This window comes from Python bivittatus, unplaced genomic scaffold, assembly GCF_059951505.1.
Source record: "Python bivittatus isolate LINGU-HERP-01145 unplaced genomic scaffold, Pbiv_v1 ctg000790_np1212, whole genome shotgun sequence".
In the NCBI taxonomy this organism is placed as follows: domain Eukaryota; kingdom Metazoa; phylum Chordata; class Lepidosauria; order Squamata; family Pythonidae; genus Python; species Python bivittatus.
The window spans coordinates 2,790,680-2,804,110 of record NW_028277110.1 but is presented as its reverse complement, the minus strand read 5'-3'; the positions used below and the strand labels follow the sequence as shown (position 1 = coordinate 2,804,110).

The following is a 13,431-nucleotide window of genomic DNA, read 5'->3' as shown; positions in this document are numbered from 1 at the left end:
AATGTGTGTATTATGTATTTTAACCCAAAAATATATATTATAGGGAGAGAGGTAACGTTTATAGGGATAATTTGGCACACTCTCCAGAGCTCAAAGACTGAAGATCGCTGCTTTCTGAAATGCAAATTAATCTGGAAAATATGAATTAAGCTGATCTGCTGAAAACTAAAGACCAAACTTAAGCCATGAACATTTCTGTTGTAAAACTATTTTTGCATTATCTATTTTCTTCTTCACATGGTAGAGTTCAGCCTTTATGCTGTGTAGGCTGCAAAAAGAGCAGTGGGGTCCAAATATTGCCCGAGTTGCCCCTCACCCCGCCCCGCAAACAGCAGAGTATTAGTTAATGTCAAGCAGTTTCCTTTTGGTTCCTACTTGAAAGAAAGTGAGCTTAGAGTAAGATACCATCTTTTGATGACAAGTTAGCAGGTAGAGTTAGATAGCTCTCCCCTTAATTCAAAAGTCCTTCTGAAGTGTTGGCAGAATATACTGAAAGCATCTTCTCCCCAAATAAACAAACAATGGTTCTTTCTCTGCAAGAGGAAGCCAACAGAATTGTCAACCACCCTCCAACGGGGACTTCGTTGCAACTCAACATAGCTTTATAACAAGGCAAGGGAGCCATCGATCAGAAAAGTAGAGAGCCAGTGGGCATTTATGACTGTATAAACTGGGCTGTACAGTACATTTATTATATTTTAAGAATTAATGTTACAGTGCAGATGAAGCAAGAGTTTTTGAAGGGGTGAGCAAATTTTCCTACATGCTCGAAGCCCTTGCTACCTTCTCATCACCTCGCTTACTCTCACTAACGAACGAGTCACAGTTGTACAACATTATAATGGAATAATTGAATCAACATTGCCCAGAGAGCAACTATTATGTAATGCACAAAACAGCAGGCAAGGAAGATTTGGAAAAGATACTATATATATTTGTAGAGTAGTGACCCCTAGTCTGGATGCGAAGAAGATTCAGAATTCATTGGAGTCCCCTGACATTTGGGTTTCAGAAGTTGTGATGGCGTCATGATTGCCTTAAGCTCCTGCCACTGTGATGGCATCCACTTTTCTCTTTAGACCCCAGCTCAAGTTCAAGTGTTTAAACTGATTAAAATATGTAGTGTTTCTCTCTCTCTCCCTGCCCCCCCCCAATAATTATTAAATTCAATCTATTCTTCTCTCTTTCTCTCTGATCCTTTATTTGCTTTCCCAGTTTGGAAAGAAGAGAAAGGAAGCTAAAAGCCAGAGCAGGGAACTGCATTCCCTCTGTAATTATAGTGGCCCAAAGCCCCTTATTTCTTTGTTTGTTTATAATATTTCTATACCACTGAATCTATCAACATGGATGGAGGTTTGGAGGATTTAGAAAGGCCATCAAGACCAGGAAACTTTCAGGGATTGAAGTGAAGACACACCCAACCCTGCAGGTGGTGGTGGTTGATGTGGGAGATCATTTTTGTCACCCACTGAGATGTTAGAAATTGTTCCTGTGGATTACTTTAACCTTGGTTATGAAGGTGAAGGCTTCACCAATTAGAGTTGGCTACTTGATGGTGTAGAAAAGGTGGGTCAGCTTCCAGTGGTTTAGTTGGTCTGAATGGGAGTGATCTCACCCTTGTTTTTTGGCTGTTCAAGAACAGATTGATGGATTAGATTGTGAGATGAATGGAGGCCTTGTGGTTGCTTTTGAAAAGCATTTGTAGCCTTATTAAGCCATGAGCATGTGGTTGTGGCTAGAGCTCACTTTTGCAGTTTGATACTGAATACTTGCATCTCAGTGTTTTCAGCCTCTGTTAAGACAAGCATTCAATTTAGAAAGCAAATCCTTAGCCTTTGTCCAAATCACATTGTATTTTATTTAAATATTATATTACCATATAATTAAGGAATTGGGACTCATACTACAAGGATTCAGTCAAACTTCAAATGAGCTTTTGGTGTTCTTCAAAGGACTTGTAAGTCCTTGGAAACTTTCCTGCCAACTTTGGAAATAACGTCATCTGATGTTAACGATTTGTTTTTAAATCTCTCCCATTAGCATTTAAAAAAAAATTGGAAATACTTTTGATCCAGGACATTTTGCTAGCCTGTTTTAATAAAAATTCTATTTTCATTGTTTAAACCTTTGGCTCTTTCTTTTTAATCATAATAAGTTTAGAAAGATAAATGGTTCCCTTTGAAGTGATGCTTTTCAATCTCCTTGCTGTATTTCCCCATTCCAAGTAAGGCACTAATTTTAATGTTCAGTCTGGAGCAAAGAAAAAGAAGGAAGTTGGGTCTTATAGTGAGGGAGGAGATGATGATGAAGATGATGATGATGATGATAGAGTTAAATCAATCTCTTTATCTAAGTCTAACAAAAGTTGACATCCATAAGCAATACATTTGCTCAAGTCATGGTTACTTCTGCACCAGGATGACAAATCATAGTTTAACTCAGTAGCAAACAGGAAGCCTGATTAGATATCTGTATATGCTGTCTTAAACATCTTGGAGAGAGGGCAGGATATAAATATAAGAAGGAAGAGCAGGAGATGAAGATAACCAGAGTGGCTGGATTCATACCACGTGCTAAGGCAAAACTGGGACACTCTACTGTAGGCCTTGTGCCATGTATGACTCCAGGCAGAAACTGGAGAAGCTGCAAGGCTGCTTGTGAATTTGAGATTAAGGTTTTTTCTTAATTTAGTCCAGCATTTGATTGTACCACCCCTGGCATCAAGCCCTCTTCCTCCTCCCCAGAACATTTTGTCACTTTTTGACACACACACCCCCCCCCCCGAGAAGAAATCTGAAGGCCAAGCACTTCTAAAAATAGTCAGTTTTCCATGTCTTAATGATGGATCGTGCAGCTATTATTAAAACCTCTGGCTTTTTTTGCAAGTTAGCAGGCTGCAGCATAAAACAGGGATGTTTAAAAGAGTCTCTTGGTGCCCTTGTATGTTTGGCATGAAAATTCCCCCTCCCAGTCCTCAAGGGAAATTGGAGGACTCTAAATTTTGCAGTTGAGAAATAGCATGTAAGTTTGAGAGGGAGAAATTAATTGCAGGACTTCTGATCTCCACATCTCCCAGTGTTACGGGGCTGCAATAATTGAAGCAGAAGAAGCATTCAGCTCAGGATAAGTAGGAAATAGCCAAGCATATAAGAATCCCATCCTTTTCCTATTGAGACGTGAACTGTGTCCCATCCCCACCCTAACTGTGAGGACTTGTTCGCTTAAAATTAAAAGGCAGGTATTGTCTTGCTGCCTTTTGCAATGGTGCGGATGTCAAAAAGTCAGGAGTAACCAAGATCTCACAAGAGGGCTTCAGAATATTGATACTTGCTTAAGATTTGGTGATCTCATGAGCTTTTGGACTGTCTTAAGGGTGTTGTGGCTGACAATGTCTGGAATTTCAAAACACTAACACAGAGAGAAGAGTTAGATGAAGCCTAGTTGAGATTTCCCCAGCTTGCTGACTTCTAAATGTAGAAGGATTTCAGCTCCCAGATTCCTGGTACATCTCATGAACATCAGGCTGGGGAAGGCTGTGATCAGCTATCTCCTTTTTAAAATAAAAAGCAGCCTGGCCAGCCTGACATTCATTTGAATTTTTAAAAAATGGAAAATGTTGGAAAGATAAGGACTTCTTCTCTCTTTCTTCTCATTTCTCTCAACAGTTTCCTTCCCAACCTGCTTTTCTACCCACTGGAACCCAATTTTCCTTTAACACATGGCTAGCCACTAAAACTAGCATACATTTTTGCCTTTATGTAAAGTGTGTTTCATTAGCATACAGTACTTGCATGATTTAATTAAGATAATGTCTTTATTTAATTCAGAGGATCTTTACCCAGTCCTATTCTTAGCTGGATCCTCTGTGGGACCCTGTACATTCTTCCAGAACTCCCTGCTCCATATCTAAATCCAGAATGCCGACTTGTAGAAGAGAATTCAGGGGTCTGAACAGGGTCTATTCACAGATATCAGCAATTTCATAGGAAATGCTTTCCTTATGAATCTGAAATCATCCCTTGAGATTTGAACTTCAACCATAATCTTAGTCTTACAGAAGAGATTATTAACAAAAAAAGTTCTACGTGCATCTTTTCTCATTTTTCTGAAGAATTGGGGGAGGTTCAAACAACACCAAGGAACAGAGTCAATAGCTATGTTTATCAAATATGTATCATCCTTAATATCCTACAGCTCCCAAATACATAATATAGCCACATCTTTGCCATGGAATCACAGGCCCCTGAGATGTTTCAGTCCCCCCTTCCCCCCAAAAAAAATCTGACTAGATTTATGTATCCTTCATTCTTGATCTTTTCTATGTGGTTCTTGGCTCTCATCCTGTGTTTGCAAGTCAGTCTCTGCTGAAGCATATTCTAACAATTGCAGCAATGCCTCCTTTCAGTGCCTGAGAAGGCAGATATAAGGCAGTGATCAGATATCTTCCCATCTTTCATTTTCCAAGCCAGAGCAGCCAACTCTAGTTGATGAAACCAGACATGGTTTCAGTAAGTCCTAGTTATTCTTGCTTAACATCAGTGAAAAAAAATGGACTCCAGATCTTAGGTTAGACTAGGGTTTCTCAACCTCAGCCACTTTAAGATGGGTGGACTTCAACTCCCAGAATTCCCCAGCCAGCATGGGAGTTGAAGTCCACCCATCTTAAAGTGGCTGAGGTTGAGGAACACAAGGTTAGACCATAGAGATGGAAGAAATGTGGGAATGGGGAAGGATTCCAAAATGGGTTTTTATGTGATAAGATTGCAACCCCATTTCTACCAACATTATCCAGAGTCACCAGGTTAAAACCTGAAGCTGACCATTCTTGATTTACATTAAAAAAGAAAAAAAGACTACTTGAGGTTATTGATTAAGATTGGGGCCATTTTAAACTTCGTCTCCTCTCCATACAGTGTAATTTCAGCACTTGAAAGGTGACACCACTGAACGTTTTGTCCTTGCCATGCACTGTTTGTAGACTGTTCAAATCTCTTGCTTACCAATGGCTTTCTTGGTTAACTGGACCAGGATTTGCTCAATTAAACCTGTTTTCAGGAATCACACAAGGCAATGAGCCACAACTAACCACATGCATTGGCTTTGCACAATGTGTTAACTGAAATGTGTTTAGCCAGTTTGTGCTTCAGAGTGTGCCAAGCAAACTTTACCTTACTTGTTTGGCCCTAACATCTATACTGAAGACTTGCTCCGAAACTACAGTTTTCTATGTAGTAAGATTATTTACATGATTTGGATTTTTATCTATGTACGACTTTATATGCACAAAGTCAGCCCTTTTGAACTGGATCTTAAAAGGCTGAACTTTCAATATCTGAAGCAGGGCAGAGTCTGCTGTTAAAACACGCTGAGAATATTTCAATATCAAAATGGGCTTTTCTGCCTGTAGGGAATTACACATGCATGTAAGGCCATAATATGTTGGATTTCATGCATATTGTACAGCACTGAGGTCCTGATATTTCCTTTCCCCCCCATACATCAAAAGCTGTTCAAAGGCTTAAGATGCCAGCAGGCCAAAATAAATGATTTGCAGAGGTCTCAAGATGTAGCCGTTGCGTTCCTCCGCCTATTATCTGAAACCTCTCACTGCTTTGGGGTTGGTTAACCCTAACCTGCTTAACAAACGAAAAGAGAAGCGAGGAAGAAAATCAGCCTGCATTCTTCAGTAGTAAAATAATTCAGAAGGGTTTCTTTTTTATGTGATGTGACACAGCAAATGTAAAAAGGCTTCGGCCACCCGTAAACTTGCAGGTACAGAAAATGAGATTGCCTTTGTGCCCAGCCTCTGAACCCAACAAAGTCTTTGCGTGCCAAAATGCTTTGGGTGCTAGCAAACAAACCGTTGGCTGTTAGTCCGCACAAAAGCATTTTTCATGGGAAATGGCTGTGGGTGGAACAGAAGCATCCTCAGGGTGTGGTTAAAAGAGTCATCTTGGACACCACAGTGCAATCAAAGTTCCACCTGTTTTTTTAATGCATGAAACCTATTTGAAAAATGGAGCTTCAATCACACCATCGCAGCCACTGTTTTGACTTCTTTGACCACGCTCTATGGATACCCCTGGTTTGAATAAAGTGTAAAATTCTCTCAGGGTGCAAGCCAACCCAGTCTTGGCCCTAGAACAACCTTTTACAACTTGGGACCTTCTGAGCATGTCGGGTCTGTGATTTGCAAAAAAAAAAAAAAAATCAAGTTCAACAAAACATTTCTTTTGCTTGGGAAAAAAAAAGGATTTGCAACATGTTCCACAGAAGGATGTTGCTGGCTTAAGGGAGGAGTGCCCCTAAGACATTTAAATCCTGGTCTAAAATTACCTAGCAAAACTACTGGTCCAGCCATCTGCTGTGAAGGTTGAAGAGCCTTTTTATCTGTCATGGCTGAGCCTCTTGATGGAGTTTGGTTTTGTTCATTCTTTCCTCCCATTAGCTGTTCTCTTTTCCAGATGAACCAATTGTTTCTGCAGACGATAAAACCATTGGCAAGACCTGCGAATACAATGGGACCACTTACCAACATGGAGAGATGTTTGTCACAGAGGGAATCTTCCACAGCAGACAAGATGATCAGTGTGAACAGTGCAGCTGTTCTGTAAGTTAAGCACTGATCTCTGCTGGGCACAAAACAGCTTTCTGCAATGTCCCACCCCATTTGTAGGAGAATTTGGTTTGCAATGAACTTTCCTCAAAGTTGTCCTTCCGAGGGATGGAGTATTCTCACAACAGTTTATTGCAGGCAGGACTCCCTGCTTGGAAGTGACCGTAGCCTTGCTACTGGAAAAGCCCCCAGGGAGAGGTTCCTTCCTGATGTCTAAAATTTAGTTGATTCGGTTTGAGCATTTGCAGATTCAGAGTGAATCAACTGAATTGACATCAACTCTTCAGACAGCTCTATCTACTTCTGTATGGAAGATGTCCCCTCTTCCACATACAGTACATTAGCCATGAAGACACAAGAGAAGAATAAGTATCTGTGGGTGTTTCTAGCTCTGATTTTGAAACAAAGGGACTCCTCCTGTGTCATTCTAAACAAGAATGTCCCCTCACCCCACCCTAATTCAAGGAAGCCAATCTGCCCCTGAGGAACCTTGGATCAACTTCCCCAGAACTCCAAGGTTCCCCAAATACAGTTTGAAAGCCACACAAACAGGGCACTTGCGTAGTTTCACTTTTCCGCTTTTTGCCCTGTTGCTGGAGGGATTCCAAAGGATTCATTTTTGGGTTTCCTGATTAAGAAGTCATGAAGATTCCCTTCTGAGGAATTTCAGATTTTTTGCAGATAGAGTTGATCATGTTAAGCTTCACTGCAGTTTGAAACACTTGCAAAAAAAAGGGGGGGTGGGGTGGGAAGGAAGGAAGGAAGGAAGGACGGAAGGAAGGAAGGAAGGAAGGAAGGAAGGAAGGAAGGAAGGAAGGAAGGAAGGATGGATTTTGATTGCTTACTGTAAGGATCTGAATCAATATATCTGTAAATATCACATAACCCGGTTTGTTTCTTGTTTTGTTCTTTACTACAGGAAGGAAATGTATATTGTGCCTTGAAGACGTGCCCCAAATTAGCTTGCTCTTCTCCAGTGACTGTGCCTGACTCTTGCTGTCAAGTCTGCAAAGGTAATATCACCACCAGCATCAGCATCGTTATCACCATCGTTGAATAGAGTTCCTCTGCATCTTGTGCCTTCTATTCAGGATTCAGGCTCAGAGACAGAACACAGTAGTAAAACTCTTAAGGCATGGTTCCTCAACCTTGGCAACTTTAAGACGGGTGGACTTCAACTCCCAGAATTCCCCAGCAATGCTAGCTGGGGAATTCTGGGAGTTGAAGTCCACCTGTCTTAAAGTTGCCAAGGTTGAGGAACCCTGTCTTAAGGGATTAACTGAAGGGACCGCCTTTCACACTTGGAAGGCAAATTGTTATAAATTGGAAAGTGCTTTCTTGGTGAGCAGTTTGGTCACAATTTCCAATTTGGGACAGGTCAAAGACACTCATGAACTCTTTTTCAGGTGAAAAAGGCAGCCAGGAGTGGATAGCAAAGATTAATCTATATTTAGTGCCTTTGGGTCACTGTTGGTACCTGCCTGGGCAAGTCCCTGTAGTTTTCTTGGCAAGATTTCGGAAGTGGTTTGTCCTTGTCTTCTTCTTCCTGGGGTTGAGAGAGCGTGACTGGCCCAAGGTCACCCAGCTGGCTTCATGCCTAAGGTGGGACTAGAACTCACAGTCTCCCAGTTTTTAACCTGGCACCTTAACCATACACCAAACTGGCTCTCCTTGCCTTCAGGTTAATCTTGACTCCTGGGCACTACATGAACAACTCCCTGCAAGTTTTCTTGGCAACATTTCCAGGAGTGACTTCTCACACTCCTTTCTTCCTAGGACTAAGAGAGAGTAACTGCCCCAAAGTCACCCAGCTGGCTTCATGCCCAAGGCAGGACTAGGACTCACAGTTTCCTGGTTTCTAGCCTGCGTCCTTTAACCATAACATCAAACTAGTTCTCAGGGAAGATTAATCTGTGGTATTTTTCCTATGAATGCATATAAAGAGAGAGAGTACTTACAAAGAAAACAATCAGTGAATGGGTGCTGTATAAATCTTGAACAATAACAGCATTTCCCAATAAAAGGGGGCTATGAATGGCACCTTTTCCTGGACAAAGGCAAGATAAATAACTTCTCCATCCTCTGTGATGCAAAAATAACATAAATTCAAGCCCTGTATAATGTATTTGAGAACGCTGAGAGATAAACATGCATATTTTGAATGAGAAGTTAATTGAACTATGTATTTCAGCATTTATTGAAAGGCAGATTCAAGCGGGATGTTATAAACATTTGAGTGAACACATAGCAAAACGGTTTCTGGGAATAAACCCCTTGCTAGACAGACTTCATTGTGCTACCTAGCTGTATTTTTATTCCTCCCCACCCCTCCTTTGGCAGGTGGTCAGTCACAAATGGCTCCCAGGACTTTTTGACACTGTTATCTCTTGTGCAGGAGATGAAGAGTTACTGATGGACATGGATGGCGACCTCATTCGTCAGCCAGCCAACCGAGAAGCTGTAAGTGAAGTTGTCTAAACAGCATCTCCATTGAGATGAGGGCACATCCCAGGCAAAATTATTATAATTGAGATCTGGGCGTATTTTAACTGCCTTTTTTTTCCACATGAGAACCTAACAGGACTCTGTTGCAGGAAAAATGTCATTGAGATATTCTCTAGTAACCGAGGAATCAACATGATGAATTAGATACTATTTTTGCATGTTTTCCACTTCACCAATCTTATTGTAGGAGGACTACTCTTGATTCTTCTTTGGGAACTTTCTGTCTGTCTTCACTTCACCAACCCATTTAGCACTTAGCTTCTCCTAGCACAGCCTACAAGTAACTGTACTACATACAGGCTAGAATATATTTCAGGACTTGATTCTCAGAAGGAAAGGAAACAACCTTTGCTTAAGACAGAGAGGGGAAGACAATGTAAAATTTGGCTTATTATTGAGGTTGGAGCAGGTTAGTTTGCCAATCCTAGAAAAGTCTCTTTCAGGAATCCTTGAACCAAGTAAAGATTGAGTATTTTGAGGTGAGTGGGAATTGGGGAATACAAGAAATAAGAAAATTTATTTTTCTTTTCCTTTTTATTAACTTGTTACAAATCTTAATACATTGTGCTGTTTCAATATGTTGATGTTTGTATATGATTGAAAAGTATTAACATTTTATTATCTAGAGAGCTTAGAATATTGAGAAGAGAGAGGAGAAAGAAAAATATTCTATCACTGTTAATTACAATTTAGGATGTTGCATGATTGTACGTATTGCAGGTTTAATAAATACGATTATTAAAATGGTAGCAAACTCAAGAAGAGCAATCAAGATTTGATTATTGTGAGATTTGGGGTATTTTTGGGGCTTCCACTTTTTCACTTTTTATTAATGTCAGTGGGTACCATAGCAACCATAGGTACTATGTTGCCAGCTTCCATTCATCTTTCTGTACTGGGGTACGATAAATTATTTATGTATTCATTTATTCAATTTATATCTAATATTTCTATTCAAATGAGTATCCAAGTTGGCTAATCATGGTTGTAAACTGTTAGGGTGTGGTACCATCTATGTGGTCACTAGGAGTCGACACTGACTTGATGGCAGATAATCACTGTAAATTAAAATTAGTACCAATATTACTCAATAAGTAAAAACTTGAAGAAAGAGATGTACCTTTACAGATTTTCTAACCAGAGAAAGTAGGGGCCGAGGTATGTAGGAAATGTGTGTTATGGCTTGGGAGCGATAGAGAAGGAAAGTCTCCTTCCAACTCCAGATGCATGAATACGTAACTGGAAGAAAGTCATGCAACAGAGCCTACCATTAATAGCCAACAGGCCAAAAAAACAAACCCCAGAAAAATCCTAGAGTTACAAGCCATTCAAGATTTTGAACAAAAGAATGACCACACCCTGTACAATTCAACTTGATTGGCACAATAAAACCGTATTAAAAACAACAATCAGTGTTAATCCTGGAAGACAGTAGGCGAGGGCATACTTTGAGAAGAAGACAAGATATCTTGTCCCTGCATGTGGCCATGGGGACCCCAACTCTAGCCCTGCATGGATAGTTAACATGGCAGGATAGTTCCTAAAAGCAGATTCACAAAACTGCCTTTGAAGATAGCCACTTTTCCTTCCCTTGGCACAATTCTTGCCTTTACCAGCTTAAAGATAAGGAGCTCAGAGATAGGGCTTGATTAAGTCCTGAGAGGTGCTCAAAGGAATGCCATCAAAATCCTTCGAACCTAAGGCATATAATTAAATGAAGCATATAATGGCAGCTAGTTTACAAAAAGAAAGGTACTTATCATAGATTTATAGCCAAAGAAAAGCTAAATTGGTTAGTTATATGAAAACATTGGTCTTTAGATTCAGTCAGCCTATAAACAACTTTGCTTCTAGAAATATAAAGGTCTTCTGCAGAAGGTTTACCCATTGGGGCAATGTCAGAAGATCCTCTTCTGCCAATCTTAATGGTTAGCCAGGTTCTTAACAGAAACGGTCCTCCAATAGTCAGACAAATCTTCATCAGATCCTGTAGGTATTGGCAACTGTTTCCATAAATCTATCTCACCATCTTTTAAAACCACATATTATATCACCAGCCTTCATTATACAACATCTGGACGGTTGGTGAATCTTTAGGAAGGGAATTGGAAATAAATTGCTAATACAATCTAAGCAATATACGCTCAGATGAGTCCAGAGTTGGAATGTTGTGTACAATTCTAGTCAATGAGTATGTGATAGACCTGGAAAGGGTAGAAGAAAAGAAAACAAGCGACAGTAGTTCTCCTATGAGGAAAGTCTTCAGTGATTGGGGAGTGGGGGGTTGTTTAATGGGAAGGCAGGTATGAAAGAAGTCTTTAAAATCATGAAAGGGGTCAACAAAATCATTCCTGGTATGGAGAACAAGGAAGGGAGGAAGGGAGGAAGGGAGGAAGGGAGGAAGGGAGGAAGGAAGGAAGGAAGGAAGGAAGGAAGGAAGGAAGGAAGGAAGGAAGGAAGGAAGGAAGGAAGGATCTTCTCTCTCTCTCTTGTAATGTTAGAGCATGGCTCATTCACTGAAACTTAATGTGGGGAGATTTTGCTACTGATGAAAATAAATATTTATGTAACTCATAGTTACATTTATAGGATGTGCTGATGTCTGACGTAGTCCACCCATTGGGATGGCTTTCAAAGGGGACTAGACAGATGCATAGAGAATGAGGCTATCAACAGGTGCTAGTCCTGATGACTGTTTAATACTTTAGCACTAGCAGCATCCCAGCTCATGGAAGAGGGGCAGTATTGTTCTGTCCTCACTTATGAACTTCCTGGCTGGATTTGGTTGTCCATGGTGTAATACAGAATGCTGCAACAAAGATGTCTTGTCCTGGTCCAGCAGGGTTCTTCTGATCTTCTCCTGATAGATCTTAATATCAACTACTCATTAGCCAATGAAGGTGTAGACTAGTTAATGATTCAGCAGACCATGTTTTCCTTGCGGTCTCCTGATACAAGAGTTGGAAAAACAATACATTTCAAGATGGAGCTAGGTTAATCTTACTTCGGTGGTGAGCCTTCTTAGAATAAAATGGGGATATATTGAACGTTAGCCCTCTGTCTTCTGGGTGGTGATGGCAAAGAATGTTCTCCCCTTCAGACTCAGAGGGCAACTGACATTCAAAACAGAGTTGCTTCTGGGAAAAGAAGGGGACCGAAAGTTCATACCAAGGAGCTAAACCCACTGCTGCCTTGTTTCTGATATCTGCATTATGAAACTGAGCTGTCAGGTTTTCAGTCCAGCGTAACTGATTGTTATAACAGTGTAATTTAGACCAAAGGGTGGATATTTTGAAATGTTAGGAGCAAAGCCTAAGAAAAACAAACAAATGTCAAGTGTGTGTGTTTGTGTGTGTGTGTGTGTGTGTGTGTGTGTGTGTGATCCCCTTGCTCAGGATAATGGCCATAATCCAAACCAGACTTAGGCGAGTGTAAACTGATTGGAATCATGGCCTTTACCATTCTTAACTCTCAAGATGAGGAAACAAAGATCACGAGCTTGTAAGTAGCCAAATCCTTGTAGGCCAATGGCCTTTTTGGAAGTTTGAGAGCACGAAGGGTGTGGTGCACACCAAATGAGAGATTTGCCTATTTGCAGAAGAACTATGGGGATGGGGATGGTAAACTTCCATTTATCAGAAGGTAACCTCATCCCCAACTTCATTCTGAACCTTCCCAGGGAGATTTTTATGGGCTTAAAGTTAATGCTGTAAAGAAATGTGCTTAGAGGGACCTCTTTTCATTGCAATGGGGGCAGCTTCCTATTTCATTCCTCAATGAAAAGACAGGGGAAGGAGCCTATTGGGCACCAAGGGGCATATCTGGAACACAGGGTACCTATTGCCTACCCTTGCCTTAGAACCAATCTTATGTTATGGTCAGACCATTGGAGAAAAACATCCATGAATGAATGGGTCAGTCCTCCATTGCCTTTCAGCGATGGCAGCCACGGGTAAAATCAGCCCATGTTGGCTTCTGGCTTTGTGTTAGCAAGAGTATTGGATTAGGGCACTAGGGATTCCTGGAAGCTGGCATTCAGACAAACCAGCCATCAGTAGACACACAGAGATCAGCCCTATTTACATAGCATTGAAAAGTTACAGTCCAAAGCCTAGGAAGGTAACAAACAGGCTAGAACACATCCTTCCAACCCCCCAGGCCCAGAAAAGCAGGAAACAGCACCAGATAAATCAGTGTTTTTCAAACTTGGCCACTTCAAGATGTCTGGACTTCAACTCCCAGAATTCCCCAGCCAGCATGGCTGGCTGGGGAATTCTGGGAGTTGAAGTCCAGACATCTTAAAGTGACCA

At 40.9% G+C, this 13,431-nt stretch overlaps 1 protein-coding gene across 1 annotated transcript in view; it reads left to right on the top strand.

The window, feature by feature from the left end:
• Window positions 1–13,431, top strand: part of CHRDL1 (chordin like 1) — a 41,757-nt gene that overhangs the window by 15,951 nt on the left and 12,375 nt on the right. The window contains exons 5-7 of the mRNA XM_007432064.3: window positions 6,465–6,610; window positions 7,536–7,629; window positions 9,012–9,076. Coding sequence (XP_007432126.1) covers window positions 6,465–6,610; window positions 7,536–7,629; window positions 9,012–9,076 — 305 coding nt within the window. The remainder of the gene's footprint in view (window positions 1–6,464; window positions 6,611–7,535; window positions 7,630–9,011; window positions 9,077–13,431) is intronic.